We start from the raw sequence: 14,949 nt of genomic DNA, 5'->3' as shown, positions 1-14,949 counted from the left end.
TCGAACCTTCTCTTCGTACGGGGTGGGGCGCAGGCAGCCTGCTGCCCCCAAAGCGGAGCCTGCTGACCGCCGAAGAGGGAAATGGGGAGGACGGAACCATTCAAGTTCAACGACATGGCGATGGCGGCTCCGGCTGGAGCCGCGCTTTGGCGGGGGAGGGTGCGCCATCTGCAGCGGCGCGCGGGTGCACAGGGAAAGGGGCAGCGGACCCCTCTCTGCGCGTTAGCGCGGACCCCCGCCCCCACACCCAACCTTGGGCTTTCATTTTCCGCCCGGCCCGCTACGGCCTTTTGCCCTAGCTCCCTCCTCGATCCTCACCCCGAAACCTAAGGAAAACCGCAGCCTCCCGACCCGCGCGTCCCGCGAGAACCTACCATGAAGACTCCGGCGTTGTGGCCTTGTCCTTGCCTGCGCGGCCCCACTCGAAGCACAGAGAGCGCATCCGACCCTCCCGGCACATCCAGCTGCTCCGCGAGTGGTAGCTTTCCGCGCAGCGCCCAGACGCGATGCGGTAATTTTGAGCCACCCAAGATAAGACACTAACTTGACCTTAACTTTGTCAGGGCGCCCCTGGTATCTGGAGAACGTGAACAGACACTGTCTGGCAGCCCTCGTAAAAGCTGACTGGGGAAGGGATTCTGAGTCATTTCATTTATTGCCACTACAGTTCTGCAAGAAAGCTTTTCCTCCCTGCCAAACTTTAATTATTTATGCTCTTTTAGGAAACGAAAGAAGAGGAGAAACGCGGGGGGAAAACACCCAGAGCCAGTCCCTTCCCAGCAGAACCTTTGGAATGGACTCCCTAAGTCAAATGACCGGAGAACAAAAATGTGGGGAGATCACCTTTGTCCAAGGACGATCGGACAGGCGCTGTGCCCCCCCCCCCCACGAAGGGGGGGTGGTGGTGAATGCAGCTGGGAGAGGCGGGGTGAAGAGGCACCCTCCCCCCCACCCCCGCAGACATGAATATTTACAACGGTTCTGAATTTCTCCCCCACCCGCCGGCCTCCCGGAAGCCTCCCCAGCCCGCCTCCCTCGGGAAGAGCCCCCAGGCCTTAAGAGTCCCCCGGTCGGCCCTCTGAGCTCGCAGCCGATTGAATGCCAGACGAAGCCATTTTTTCTCATTTAAAACCCTTTTTCTTGATCAAGAGGCCTGCCTGGACTGCCGCATTTCGGAGGACGCATTTGTCTTTGTGCGAGGGAATGTTGAGCACTCAGATTTCAGCATCATTTCTCTCGGCGTTTGTTTCTTACGAATTTCGTCGTGGTTCCAAATCCCTGATAGGACTTCGGCTAGGAAAGGAGAGAGGACACCACTGCCTTTGTATTTGTGCGGGTCAGTAAAAGGGATAGATTTGAAAAAACACTGCTGAAGCCCCAACCAACAGTCAAGATTTTACACTTAGAATCCTTTCGATCTCTTTGGGGAGTGGTCTCCATGAATTTCTCCTCCCACCCCACATCCCAGGCTAAAGAGAAAGAACATGGTGATTTAATGGTATACATGGGAAAGAAACTGTCTCTCTGTGTTACTGTAGGGTCTGCATCTAAGTCTGATTTCCTAGTCCTTTACCCAGCTTTCCGGACCTGAGGTCTGAGAGGTCTGAGTGTGGCCTCCGCCTTTGTTCCCTTGTTCTGGGAGAGAGATCCAGCTCCGGGTACCACCGCCTCCCTGAGCCCCATCAGGTGGGAAAACATTTCTAAAGACAGGGCCTCAGGAGCCTCTGGCTTCCTACCCGCCCCCCGCCCCCCCCACCATTGTGTTTTTCTTAAAGGAGCTACTTTAAAAATATTTTTAACATACACATCAAACTGGCTTCAGGAAAGGGGAGTTGGAACCCATGAACACTTGGTCTTAGAGATTTAGTGGTTCTTGCTAATTCTTCCACTTGCTAAAAGCTAACAGTTCTCTAGTTTCCATCTCAGAGCTAGCTGGGAGTTGGGGTCTGCAAGAGGATGGCAGCTTTCCCAGCCTCAGCTGGAGGCTCCTAAGGCGTATAAGGGTGCCGAGGCCACATTTCCCAAGGGACCATGCTGGGCTCCAGGCAAAGGTGCCAGCATGGAGAATTTCCACAGGGCATAGCCTGTTTGAAAGAAGCCTGACCAAAAACATGGCAAGGAGAGATCTTTTGTATTGAGATCTGAGGAGCCTCCTATTTTGGCAAGCACCCCCTCCCCATAACAGCAAGCTTCAAAATTGGGGAATTTAGGCAAAATACAGAAGCCCTGGTGTGCAACAACCTGAGAGTTCCCTTAAGGTTGGAGACAAGCTCAAATCTGCCTACAGTCCCCTTTCCTCCCACTTGGATGTTTCATACACATTTTATCCATGGGCTTTTATGCACCATTTTCTGACCGACTTGGAAGCCATTTTCTCATTTAACGAACAGTCAACACCCGCAGTGAAACCACAACCAGAAAAGAAAAACGAATTTGGTGGCCTAAAATCATTAGGAGGGAATCTGAATTGTTTAGAAAAATTGACATCAGTCCCTTGACAACTTGGCTGGGACTTGGATATTTATTTCCATTCAAAACATTTCTATGTATCTGATATGTACAAGCTATTGTGGGGTTTTTTTTTTGACAAAATCAAAACAACATAAAACATGCACAACAACTATTAGATAGCAGAGAAAATGCAATTAGTCAAAACATCAACTGAGGTCAGTTGGGCTGAGGCTTGGGGCTATGTGGGGTGCCCACTCCCCATCTAGGGCCTAGTCCCCCACTAAAAACAAGTCATCCGACTTTGGGAAGGAATCAACTCTTTGGCTGTCATACATCTCAGTTGAAGTTGGGGGGCGCTACTTCTCAGAAGGAGAGGGAAAAGAGGTAGGGGATGGTAGAAGGAGCTGGAGGGGGGTGCTCAGTTTCAGTGAGGTTAAGACAGGACACCCCAGCACATGCAAAACACCTCTACCTGGCATTCAGGAACCCCAGCTGCAACAAAGCAAGCCCAGCAGGGCCCAGGGCCTTACAGGCTCCATGGGGGCAGGCCAGGCATGGGCTCAGGAAGGGCATAGCGCTGAGGCACAGAAAGGCCCCCAGTGGGATTGTCTGGTGGTGATGAGGGTGAGAGAGAGGAACTTCTCTCTACTTGGTCTAGAGCAGCGACCAGGGGCTGAGGGTTTGAAGGGCCTCCTCCTTCACCCCCTGACTACTGGAGGGCCTCTCACCCCTGCCTAATTATCCTAATTCAAGAAAGACATGTCCGCACCCTTACCCACCTCGACAGGACAGCCATATTTACAGTTGGAATGTAGGACACCCTTATCCTTGCTCACTCCCTTCTCCTCCCCCTGGATATTTTCCCCACCTCTTAGTGCACTCCAGCCTCAAAGCAGACTAGCAGCTGTCCTCACCAGAGCTCAGTCCAGTTACAGAGTGCAGGGCTCTGGCCTAGGCGTGTATGAGGAGATAGGAGACGTAGGGGAATTTTACCAGTACAGTCTAGAGATTTCAGTTTGTGGTGGAGCCTCAGCCTCCCTGCTCGAATCCATGGGAAGGAAGTATCCACCCCATTCTGCCCAGCTGGAAGGGTCAGCCCAGCCCAAACTCCGAGGTGTCCATGAGTTTGTCCAGCCACCCCAGCCTTCTACCCCTTGCCTTTCCTCCCCAAGTCTGAAGGTCTAGGGTAGCTTTTGTCCTCCGCAAGCAGCCAGGGCAGACAGGAGAGGGGCGGCACCCTTTCCTCACTCCAGAGCCATGATTCTGGCTTTGCCACAAGCGGCTTTGGTGGCAAAGAGAATTGGGCCCGCAGCCCTTTCTACTCCTTCCCGGAGGACTTCCTAAATTCAATTCCACTCTGCGCTCTAGTGAGGTGCCTGCTAAATTCAAAAAGAACTGGGGAGGAGAGGAAAGGGAGTCTAGGTGGAAGCAGAATTCCAAGTACAAGGGTGCTAGAGTGAGCCCCCGTGTAAATGCCCCCGACAAGAGCTAGGACAGGTGACCCCAGGCCCCCACTTGGGAAGCCTCAAGGCCAAGGTTGTGCTGCAACTTCTGCAGGCCCCTCCCAGAGATCGGAAAGCGTGGAGGCCCAACTGGCCAGGGCTCCTGGGCTGTAGACTTAGTGGGAGGGTACTTGGGACCAGCGGAGAAGGAGCGGAAGGAAAAGCCCCTAGTCCCAGTTCTTCCTCCACGCCAGGCCTCCGCTTAAAAGGGCAGGCCTGGCCAGCCGCGGCCACGCGGGGGGCTAGTATAGCGCCAGCGCCTGCTCGCGCAGGACCACGCGCTTCTTTTTCATACGCCGGTTCTGGAACCAGATTTTGACCTGCTGGTCGCTGAGGTTCAGCCGGTTGGACAATTCCTTGCGCTTCTGGCGGTTGATGAATTCGTTGAGGAGGAATTCGTTCTCCAGCTCCGCAATCTGCTGCTTGGTGTAGGGTTTCCGCTTCTTGCGGGTCCTCCCTGGGGCCGCCCCCCACGGCAGGCCTGCAACACAGCCCCAACCCAAGTCAGCCCTGCCGGCTGCTCCCAGTTGTCTGCCCGCCCCCAGCGGCTCCCTCCCTCTGCACACTCTCCCCTGCACCCCACCTCCCAGCCCAGCCCAGACTGGCCCAGGGAGCATGGCCACCGTTTACCGTCGGGCAGCGAAGGTCGCAGGCAAGAGGCGACGCCCGCCGCCTGCACTGTCATGTTCAAGTTGAGCGGGCCCTTGGTGTCGTCCTTGAAGCCGGCAGCGCAGGGGGTCCCCTCGAGCAGGGCTGCAGAGCCCGCTGCCGCACGGCCCACACCCGCGTAGTCGTACTTGGCCGCTTTGAGAGCAGCGGCCGCGGGGGCCAGGCTAGAGTCGGGGACGAAGGGCGGCCGCACACGGCCACGGTCCTCCGGCCCAGCGGCCACATCGGGCGCATAAAACTTGGCCTGCTCTTCGGGTCCATCCTTGGCGCCCAGGGGCTGTAGACCAAGCGGCCCGGAACCGGCCAGGTAGGGCTGCGAGAAGCTGCCGAAAGCGGTGGCACCGGCAGGCTGCGCTGGGGCGCAGGACGCGGGCGTGGTGGCCCAGGGCAGCGCCCCTCGCGGGTATGAGATGGGGGGGAGCGCGGCCAACTGGCCGCCATTCGGCCGCAGGTTGGAGAAGTAGAAGGAGTCAGGCGACTGCAGATTCAGAAGCGAGCCCACATAGCCCGCTCTGTAGAGACTGCGCTCACACATCTCCAACAAAGGGCTTCGGCTGCGCTCGCAGCAGTATTTAGTTACAACCGGGAATAAGAGGACAGGCTCAGACGATTGGACGAAACTTTGCCTGCAGGTTCTTCAAAGCCGGTCATTTCAGCACCGCCTACATCCCCCGACCCGTTTTCCCCCCCTTCAGGGTATTATGATAACTCCCGCAATATTCGATGGAGAAGGAGGAGGCTGCCAGGCAGAAGAACCAAGGAACGTGGAACGAAGGTGAAACCACTGTGAGTTTCCGGGCTCAGCTTCAGGAGCGGGGGACATTGGGTGCCTTTGCCCCAATGTCCCTTGGGATCCTTCTTGGTCTTGATTGGCTTTGCACTCCCCCTTCCCACTGGCTACCTAGACCAGGCTTGCTTCCACGAGCTTTAAGTTGCAGCCAAGGCCTTTTCTAGCGCTGTGCACCTCTGGCTAGGCTTGTCTAGAGAGTCCACTGTCTGGTGGGGCCACCAGCTCTGTCCCTAGGCCTGAGCTATGCTACTCCTAGGCTGATTTCTTCCTGCCCCTGTCCCTCTGGAGAGGATTCTGCACTGGTCATGTTGCATCGAGGACCCACACACGGCCTGAACCCGGCATGCTCCAAAGGTTTGCTGATGGAGGAGAAATGCATCACAAACTCTGCCCAAGTTTGGTGCCCAGGAAGGTGGTTTCAAACCAATTCTGGTGTGCTTCTCTATGGCCAAGTCCTCTGCTCCCAGGAAATTTGCGGCCATCCCGGTCCGTGGAGAATGCTGGCCCAGGAAGGGGCAGCTGCATTGGCCAATCGTGGCCAAAGGCTACATTCCTTTTATTGCCAGGAGTCACCTTGGCGACTACATCCTGCCAACCAGAACTCCAAGCTGTTCATCTCCTCTGCAGCGGGCAGAGCAGAACGAGCTCCCCGGACTTGGTGTGGAAAGACAGAAGAGCCAGAGTCACTCGGCGGGGAACAGCACGGCTCGCCCAGGCAGCAGGCTAGCGGCGTTGCTCCGCTCAGCGCCTCCAAGGCCGCTGGCGGGTTCGGGGTTCTGGAAAACAGGGGCCTGAGCAGGAGGGGCGGCGCTCCCTCGTCGGGGGCAATGCGGCAGCCCCCTCCGCAGGCCCTCCGGTTTAGCTTGGCCAGAGGGCTATGGGTCCTCCTCCCCTGCCTCGGTCCCAAGAAACCCAGCGGCCGCGTGACTGGCGGCCACCCCAACCTGCAGCCCTCCTCGCGGTCCCCGAGCCAAGCTGGAATTGGTTAGACCGCCAGCTCCGGCACGGAGACCACACAGGCGCCGCCGGAGGGCAAGGCTGACCACCGCGCTGCGACTTTATTGTGAGTTATGGCGACCAATTGGGCGGTTCTGGGGAACGCAGTCGGTCTCTTCCTCCCGCTCTAGGGCGGGAGTATGGGGTGAGGATGGGGATGTCCGAGACTCCTCAGGGTTCTGTCAGAGTTTCCTTACCAGCTCAGACACGGAAAAAACCTCCACTCCCCGTCCTTGGGGGTGGGGGCGTGGGGAGGTGTAGCCATAAGCTGCAACCTCAGTTCTTAGGGGCTTAAGGGATCCAGGCTCTCGTTTTGGGAAACTCTCCCTGTTTTCCAGGAGCTACAGACTCCCCAGGCCCAAAAGCTCCAGCTCCAGGGATCCCTGGAGTCTCATCTCCTCCCGTCTCAGCATGCAGCGATGCTCCGGTATTTCCAAGTCCAAGGGTGTCTTCTCCGGACCCTTAGGCAGCCGCACAGCAGCGGTTTACCCCTGGGGACTAAAGACATAAAGGCACTAAGTGAGCAATGAAAGACTAGAACAATTAGATTCCCTCCATTTCTCTTTGGCTCAGAATGGTGTCCATCTGCCCCACCTTATCTCCTGGGTTTGTAATTTCCGAGGTCCAGCAGGCAAAGTTGTACGCTGGGAGCTAAGAGCTTGGAGCTGAGGACTGCGCGGCGGGGCGGGGCGGGGGCGGGGGCGGGGTGGGGGTGTTGGTGGGAAGGGCAGGAGGCTTGGCTGGTGAGCTGGAGAATGGGAGAGGATTTGGCCGCGGAGCTAAACCGCGAGTTCTGCCAATGCCGCCGACCGCCCAGGAGATGGCGAGCGAGCTCCACGCCTGGCGAGGCGCCGCCGCACGGTCAAGATCAACAGTGAAGGGCGGCACAGCCGGCCTGGGGTCGCCAGCCCGTGCGGTCACGGCCCGCTGCCAGGCTCCGCCAAGCGTCTCGGAAAGCCGGAGATCGTGGCAGCAAGGCTGGCGGGGACAGCGGAGTCAGAGGCACCCGGCAGGCTGCCAGACACGGGGAAGTGTCGCGGCCGCCCCTTTGTCTGGCGGTGCGTCCCGGCCGCAAACGCCTCCTTCGCCTCCTGGATCACGCGTAGACGCGCGGGCCTGGAGTCTCCACCAGCGGCACTCCAAACCTGCTAGGTTTCAGACGCGTCCTCCCTGCGGCCTCTCGGTCTCCTCCCGGAGAAAGGCCTCTCTCCCAAGCTCCCTTCGCCTTTGCTCCCCGTGGGCCTCCCTACCAGCGCTCCGGCCACCTACCGGCTCCTCTCCTCCCTCCTCAATTCGGAATATAAAAGGAATGCATATAAATAGCAACGTCTTCATCTGTTATTGATTTAGCCATCAATTCAAATTCCACCGGAGAGCATTTGAGCAGTTTTAATCTTCAGCAAACCTCCCCATTTCTCCTAGGCAGAGTAAACTGACCAGCAAACTACGGATGAAAGGAAAACCTCCAGGCAATCCCCGCATCCGACAGGAAACCTCAGAAATGGACCTGGGAAATGGAGTGCGGCCCTGGAGTCTGGAATTTACCAAAAAGGAGGGAAAACGACGTTGGAAAAGAAGGGAAAACAGGCCTGCTTCAGATGAACGCACATCTTGCGAGGAAAGCAACATGCTAATTAGAAACTCTTCCTTAAAGTGGAAGGTCGGGGTAGTTATGTCCAGGGTTAGTTCTGTTCAGGGTTACTTCTCCAGAATTTGAGTCGTAGTCCGTTCTCTCTCTGTTTGCCTCTGTCTCCCTCTGTGTCTCTCTATCTCTGCCAGTTAAAACGAAGTTGGCCGCCCATAGCCAACCATCGATGCAAGATATGAAAGAAATCAAGCCGGGCCAGAGAAAACGAAAGTAGCTCCGGACCTTGGGTCTCTGCGTTTTCTCTAGCGTATCCATAAGGGAGCCCTCCCGCCATAAGAGTTTACATATTGTGTGAGGTTTTAAACATGCGTATTTAACTTACATACCAAAAAGTTAGCAACCACTAAACTGATTGTGCCTAGGCGCTAACAACACGAGGCACCCAGCTCCTCAGCGGCCATTTCCCTGAGTGGCAAAAAGGCCTCAAAAAAGCAAGTTCATTGGGCCTAAAAATTGCGTCTAGAGGTTTAGGGCGTATAATTATGGTTTTCAGTCCTCAAACGCTGTTTGGAGGCTGCTCGGAAAGGGTGATAAGGGATCAGCCTGAAATGTTTCTTTTTCAATTGCCAAATATGGATGTGTCTAATTTCAGGATCTTCCAAGAGTAGATATTTATAACAGCCTTTCTAGGAAGAACACCTTCAAGTGAGCACAATTTCCTATACCCAGACACAAACATACATATTGATTAAAAAAATAAAACTATTTGAATAAAGTGATAATATTGAAAGAGAAGTAAAATTTTATTGGAGATGTTGTTTTTTTTTTTTTTTTTGGTCCGGTAAAAAATACCATTTCAGACACCGCAAATTATATTCTCATTTAAAGACATCACTACTTATGTTAAAGCCACAGGGAAAAGGGTGGAGAGGGGTGGCGGAAATGGAGTGGAGTTTCAGAGAGTAGAACTGGTACTGAGTTTCCTTCATCTATAGCGAACATCATAATGTTGAGGACAACAAGATTTTATAATAAATAAGAGCACAAGAGGTAACAAGCTTGGAAAAAGAAAATATATAAAAGACGAAGAAACAAGAGAGTTCTGTTTATTTGCATCTCCCTAGGAATAAGGAAAAATCATTTTTAAATGCCTGAAGTACTGCACACATATCCCAGCTCACAGACATTTCATCTACAAAAATATCTCTTGGTTGTATAAATATGCAGCACTTTAAAAAGTAGTTATTTATCATCACATCATTTTTTTTCCACCTTGAACTTTAGAGCTCCACATTTTCATATTCGTTAGATGTGTTAAAATTCCAAGAGGGGCTCAATACATTTGTTCAGACAGTCAAGTTCTTCATTGGGTTCTGGACAAAAGTTCCCACCCTTGGCCACATTGATTCATTCTCTTTCAGGGGACTGAGGAGATCACTTCAGTTCTAGTCCCACAGACCCAGGGTCAAGGAGAAGGTGTGCATTTATACCATCCATGGATTACTCTCACATTTGCAGCCATTTGAATATCTGCATTCAGAGCTGGGGAAATGAAGGCATCCATGAAGACAAATTATTTTCAAATTAAAGATTATAAAAGCACAAATCGACGACATATACTAAACACATAGAAGTACAACAGCAAATGAAAGATCCGAAGTAGGGAAGATTGTCTTCATTTCAATATTGATACAAACCCTATTTAATAAGGTAGCTGCTTTTAAAGCCATCAGAGTACCTCCAGCCGCCTGTTTTTAGACTTTCCCAGTGACCTTAGAGCGCTGCCTGCCCAGAGCTGTTTCCACTTGCCTCAGGGTGACTGCTGAGAGCTAATGATTAAATTGCCCAATCACAGGATATGAATGACTGCAAATCGTTCTGCCCTAATAGATTATGAAGATAATCAGTGCTGGAAACAGGCATTTGAAGTAATTTAAGAGAATAAAACCCTAAAATCATAATGGCACTTCTGAAATTCTTTGGGGGGGGGTATTATTCAAAAGTACTTCAAGTCCCTTATACTGGCCTGGAGGGAGAAACAGAACATTAAAAACATCATAAAAAATAAACCTAGACAAGAACAAAATCAATCATAAGCAGTAAGAAACAGAACTACAAAGTCAGGTTGGGGTAGCAAAAGGTTTTAGAGCCTGATAGGGGAAGAGAGAAAAACAATTCACAAAATTTGCCATGATTGGCAGGGAGGTGGGAGGAATTAAATACATATTCAAGTCTTTCCGAAGGTCTTTTGGAGACAACTGAAAGCATTTAAATTCTCTTTGACCAATCTGGTCCACATCAGGAGACAGTGTCTTTGAGCTTAGAGACGATTTTCTTGTCTTTCACTCTTCGGTTCTGAAACCAAATGGTCACTTGTCTCTCGGATAGGTTCGTGGCGGCTGAGATCCGCCGCCGCTTGTCCTTGTTAATGAACTTGTTAATGGCATACTCGTTCTCCAGTTCTTTGAGCTGCAGTTTGGTGTAGGGCACCCTCTTCTTCCTCCCCCGACGGTAGACACACATGTCTGGCTGATTTAGAGCCACATCCCCTGGTATTTTAAAAAAAAAAAAAAAAGCACGAAAAAAATTAGACCAGGGTTTCTGGGGGCACCACTGGGGACTGTGTGTGTACATTCGGAAGGGGTATGGAGAATAAAGAAAACCAGGCTGTTTGCATTTTATTATTGTTTACACAGACATATTATTTACACATTATTAAAGAAAGATTATTTACACTTCAAAGTGAAGGCCATTTGATGCTGATGGATCATCATGGTTTCTCAAACCAGCGTCTTAACAAGCCTTCAATTTTATGGCATGGTTATTGTGGACAGTTACAAGGACAGTTTCTGCAAATGCCTGTGGCATACATACAAACAGTCTTTTAAAAATCCAGTTTGTTGTTGTTGTTCAAGCTTTGATTTCTTGTGTTCCTGTGTTTGGAGGTTGTGAGCTCTTAGAAGCTTAGTGGTCACCCTGGGGCAGACGTGTGCTTCAAAAGTGGGGCCCAACACTGACACTTCTTTGGGGAGGAGGGGCCAAGGCCTGGGCAAAGGGCACGCAAAGACCTTCAACTGTGGGAGAAAAACAGGCTTGTACCCGCACGCAGAAGAAAAGGGTTGTGAGAAAGACAGTTGAAATCAAAGGAGAAATGTACAGATTTCAGGCAAACTGGACGAACTGTTCCATAGGTTAACCCTGGCCGGCCAGGAGGACTAGCGCAGCTCCCAAGTAGGGGCATACACTACTAGCGCTTTCTTTTCGTTCTCGCGCTCTCTCTCTCCCTCTTCCCTCCCCTCCCTCCTTCCCTCCCGGCCACCCCTTTCCCCCGTCGCCCCTACCTGGAAAGGAGGATTTCCAAAAATGGGAGCCCTGTGTCTGGTCCTTGGCACAGTACACCTGGCTGTTCCACCCGTTGGCCAGCGTCCAGGACTGGTAGCCCTCCATGGAGATGTACGCCTCGTGCCGAGGCTCCCCGGAACCGAAGGTGGACACCATGTCGATGTAGCCAGGCACGTGCTGGTAGGGACTCGTGTAGCCCTGGTAGAAGGACACCTCCTTGGCTCTTGCGGGCACCTCGTTGGCCGGTACGCTGCTGCTTGCCAGGCCCGACACGTCCATGTACTTCTCCACCGGGAAGCCTCCCAGCGAGGCGTGCGGCGACGACTTGAGAGCGTTTTGCTGTAAGCCCACGCCGTGCGACATGCGGCAACTGTAGTAGCCGTTGCCGAAGTGGTAGCCGTAGCCCAGAGCTGGGGCGCCCGGAGGCGCTGCAGCGGCCGCGCCGGGCGCGGGACACTCTTTGGCGGAGGGAGCCTCTGGACGCGCTGCGACCACAGCCGAAGATGACGACGACGAGGCGGAGCCCGCACGCTCCGAGGTCCCCGGGTATGCGAAGCCCGAGGCCGCCGCCGCCGCCGCCGCCGCCGCCGCCGCTGCCGCCGCCGCACGCCCGGAGTGTGTCCCGGCGAACACTGGCGCCGAGAGGAAGCCGCGACACTGGCCGGGGGCCGCCGCCGCCGCCACGGAGGAGGAGGAGGAGGAGGCTGGGGCCGCCCCGGCGGCCCCGCCGTCCGCCCGCAGCCCGTCCATGTCCCAGCTCCCGGCGCGGCTCATGGCCCGGCCCGGCCCGGCCCTGGCCCCGGCCCCGGCCCCGCGCAGGACACCATGGCGCGGCGCGCTTCCTCCCCTTTCTCTCTCGTTCTCTGGCTCCCGCCCTCTTCCTCTCGCCCTCTCTCCCTCTGCGAGCCTCCCGCCTCCCGCCCGCCCGCCCTTCAACAGGTTAGCTCATCGCGGGACGTTTATAAAAACGAAGTTCAGGTTGGGAGGGGGCCTGGGCCGGTCGGGGGGCCTCCTCCCTCCCCGAGGGCTCCGGCTCGGGGCCGCGCCATTGGCTGCGCGGGGCCACGTGGGGGTGGGGGCGCGGGAGAGTCTGGCTCCGGGCCCGGGCCCCGCTGGACCCACCCACCCCGGCCCCTACCCCTTCCCAGCCCCTAGCGCAGCCCACCGCCCCTTCCCGCCCTCCTCTGGACCCTGGCGTTTGCGCCGAAGCCAACCCCCACGAGCTGATTGCGCGACCGCCCATCCTAGGCCCTGTCTGCGACTGAGAAGGGCGCCGAGGCCTGCCGCTTGTTTCGGCCACGGCTGTTTTGCCACCTCTCCTCGGATCCCCGAGCCGTACAACTAAACGAAGGCGAAGGACAGAGATGGTCAGAATGATGTGAAAACAGTCTGATTTTTGACCCTGTTGCTTGATCCCTTGGATTAGCTGACCTAGACCCCAAACCCGAGGGAGCTAATTTTCCCTACGTTAAGCATTGCTACCGGGCAAAGGCATTTCACGCATGTTCTCATAAAGGATCCTCCGAATTAAGACCAATTGGAGCAGACCCTCTCTACACACACACACACACACACACACACACACCGTCCACCAGGAAAATGCCCACGAAGTGCCCTTGGTGCCAGGACAGAGACTTACAAGTAAGTCAAGCGGACGAAAAGACGCGGCCTTGACGCGGCGAACGTGACGATCTGCCCCAGGGAGAAAAGGACGGATGCCTGGTCCACACTATTCGCCTCTACACTCAGGCCTGCCGGGAGTTGCCTCCCGAACTGGGCTCCCCGGCCCTTGCTCAGATTCCCCTGGCCAGCAGCAAGACCCTGTGGAAAGCTCTTGGAGAAAGCCACTCTGCTGCCCGCCACGAAACTTCTGCGCCTCCCCTGCAGCCCAACTGCCTCTTGCATTTTGCAGCCACCACCCGCCCCCGCCCATTACTCACACCAATTAATTGAAAACTTCACTTTCCCAGGGACCTTTGTTTCGCTTTCTTTTCCAAGCTGCCAACTGCAGAGAACTGAGAGGGGCAAATTAGGAAGGTAGTTTTTTTTCCCCCGCGAGCAAAGTTGGGGCTCCCGATAGGAGCAGCCAGAGCAACTGGGTCTGGTCTCCCGGGATAAAGTGGGCTCCTGTGACAAGCATTACAGCCCTGACCGGATTCATCCCTTCGTGCCATTTCTCAGACACAGAGCCCCAGCACCGCCCCCCCTCCATCTTAGCCATTAATGGGGAGCTGGTATGTGTCCGGCTGTGGACTTAAGGCTACACCTTAGGAGCAACGTTTCATTTGAGGAGTTGAAGGTGCTGGGTGGGGTTCAGGAGCCCTCGGAGTGAGCCCATTTGGTTCTGTAGCATCAACTCCCCAGGTCAGCCCATCTCCAAGAAAATTGTTCCCCTGAGCCTTGATTGGTGAAGCCAGCTTGTCACCTAGCCCTGCCATTCCTGGACCCAAGACATGACTGGATGGGGCAAGTAAAAACGCCAAAGAGGCCCTCCTGGGCCTGGCCTGGCATTGCAGGGTGGGCTGCTGGTGTTGGGAGTGTTGACACGCAAAACGCAGTAACCATAAAAGGCTCAAATAAAGGGGAAAGTTATGAGAGGGGCGCTGGAAAGGAAAAGCAGGGGAATTTGACCTTTTTGAAGTCCTAGATGTGTTCATGATCAAATTTGAGTCAGAGGGGGCTGAGCCTTTTTAGAAAGTCATAGGGAATAGAAGTTTGCTGGTGAGAGCAATTTTGGTTACTCGAAACAAGGAGGCAAAAGTTAGTAACGGAGGCTGAATTGGCGTTTTTAAAACACCAGCGGGGCCAGGTGACAGAGTTGCGGACTTTTTGAAAGAGTTTGGCTGGGTCGTCTTTACCCAACAATTTTGGTACCAAACCAGTCATGGAATGCTGCCCTGAAACACTTATTTTTCCTTTGTCTTCCTTGCTTTTTCTCAGAGAGAGAAAATACAGGCATCTTTAAAAGTTTTTTTTCCCCTGTGACCTCAAAAAGCAAAGTTGTTGAAATAATTTCTAAGACATAACAGGCACCAATGAACTTTCAGTCTTTTAAAACTAAATATCCCTGTGATTTTGCACACCGGGACCTCAATGCCATATTCTATCTGATACACTTTATTAGCCGATTATACGCCAAAAAAAATGAAGAAAATGAAATTAAGCTAGGAAGGAAGAATTTGTCAAGTTTTGCTGATTTGAGACAGCCCTTCAATTTTGGTTTGATTTTCCATGCAGCAAATTAAATTGTGCAGGACTGGGAGTAAAGTCCCAATTCATGCTCTTTTTGAAAGACATTAATGCTCTAATTGAAAGAGGCTTCTCAATGATGGCCCTGCCTCCAATTGCCCTGGGAGACTTTCACAGGATTTGGGGTTTCTCTGCCCATCCTAGCGGATGTTCAGGGATGACGGAGGTTTTGAACAACAAGGAGCTTTGGCTCTTGCTACCCTGCCGCTGAACCTGTTTCCAGTACAGCCTTCGAAGTCGCGGCACTGGGGGAGCCAGTTCCCCTTAGGAAAGAGGTTCAGACTGGACCCTACTGGGATTCCCCTTAGGAAAGAGGTTCAGACTGGACCCTACTGAGATTCCCCTTAGGAAAGAGGTTCAGA

The 14,949-nt window shown here is 53.9% G+C and overlaps 2 protein-coding genes across 2 annotated transcripts; both read right to left on the bottom strand.

The window, feature by feature from the left end:
- Positions 1-2,606: 2,606 nt before the first annotated feature.
- On the bottom strand, positions 2,607-6,947 carry HOXD12 (homeobox D12). The gene is made up of 2 exons (XM_027055442.2): positions 4,584-6,947; positions 2,607-4,434 (listed from the first exon to the last, which is right to left on the bottom strand). The coding sequence occupies exons 1-2, from the start codon at positions 5,155-5,157 to the stop codon at positions 4,196-4,198; spliced, it is 813 nt and encodes a 270-aa protein (XP_026911243.1). The 5' UTR covers positions 5,158-6,947; the 3' UTR covers positions 2,607-4,195.
- A 2,139-nt stretch (positions 6,948-9,086) lies between these two features.
- Positions 9,087-12,190, bottom strand: HOXD13 (homeobox D13). Its single transcript, XM_015087341.3, has 2 exons — positions 11,338-12,190; positions 9,087-10,545 (listed from the first exon to the last, which is right to left on the bottom strand). The coding sequence occupies exons 1-2, from the start codon at positions 12,110-12,112 to the stop codon at positions 10,295-10,297; spliced, it is 1,026 nt and encodes a 341-aa protein (XP_014942827.2). The 5' UTR covers positions 12,113-12,190; the 3' UTR covers positions 9,087-10,294.
- Positions 12,191-14,949: the final 2,759 nt, after the last annotated feature.

Source organism: Acinonyx jubatus, chromosome C1, assembly GCF_027475565.1.
Source record: "Acinonyx jubatus isolate Ajub_Pintada_27869175 chromosome C1, VMU_Ajub_asm_v1.0, whole genome shotgun sequence".
Taxonomy (NCBI): domain Eukaryota; kingdom Metazoa; phylum Chordata; class Mammalia; order Carnivora; family Felidae; genus Acinonyx; species Acinonyx jubatus.
This window is presented reverse-complemented; position numbering and strand designations above follow the sequence as displayed.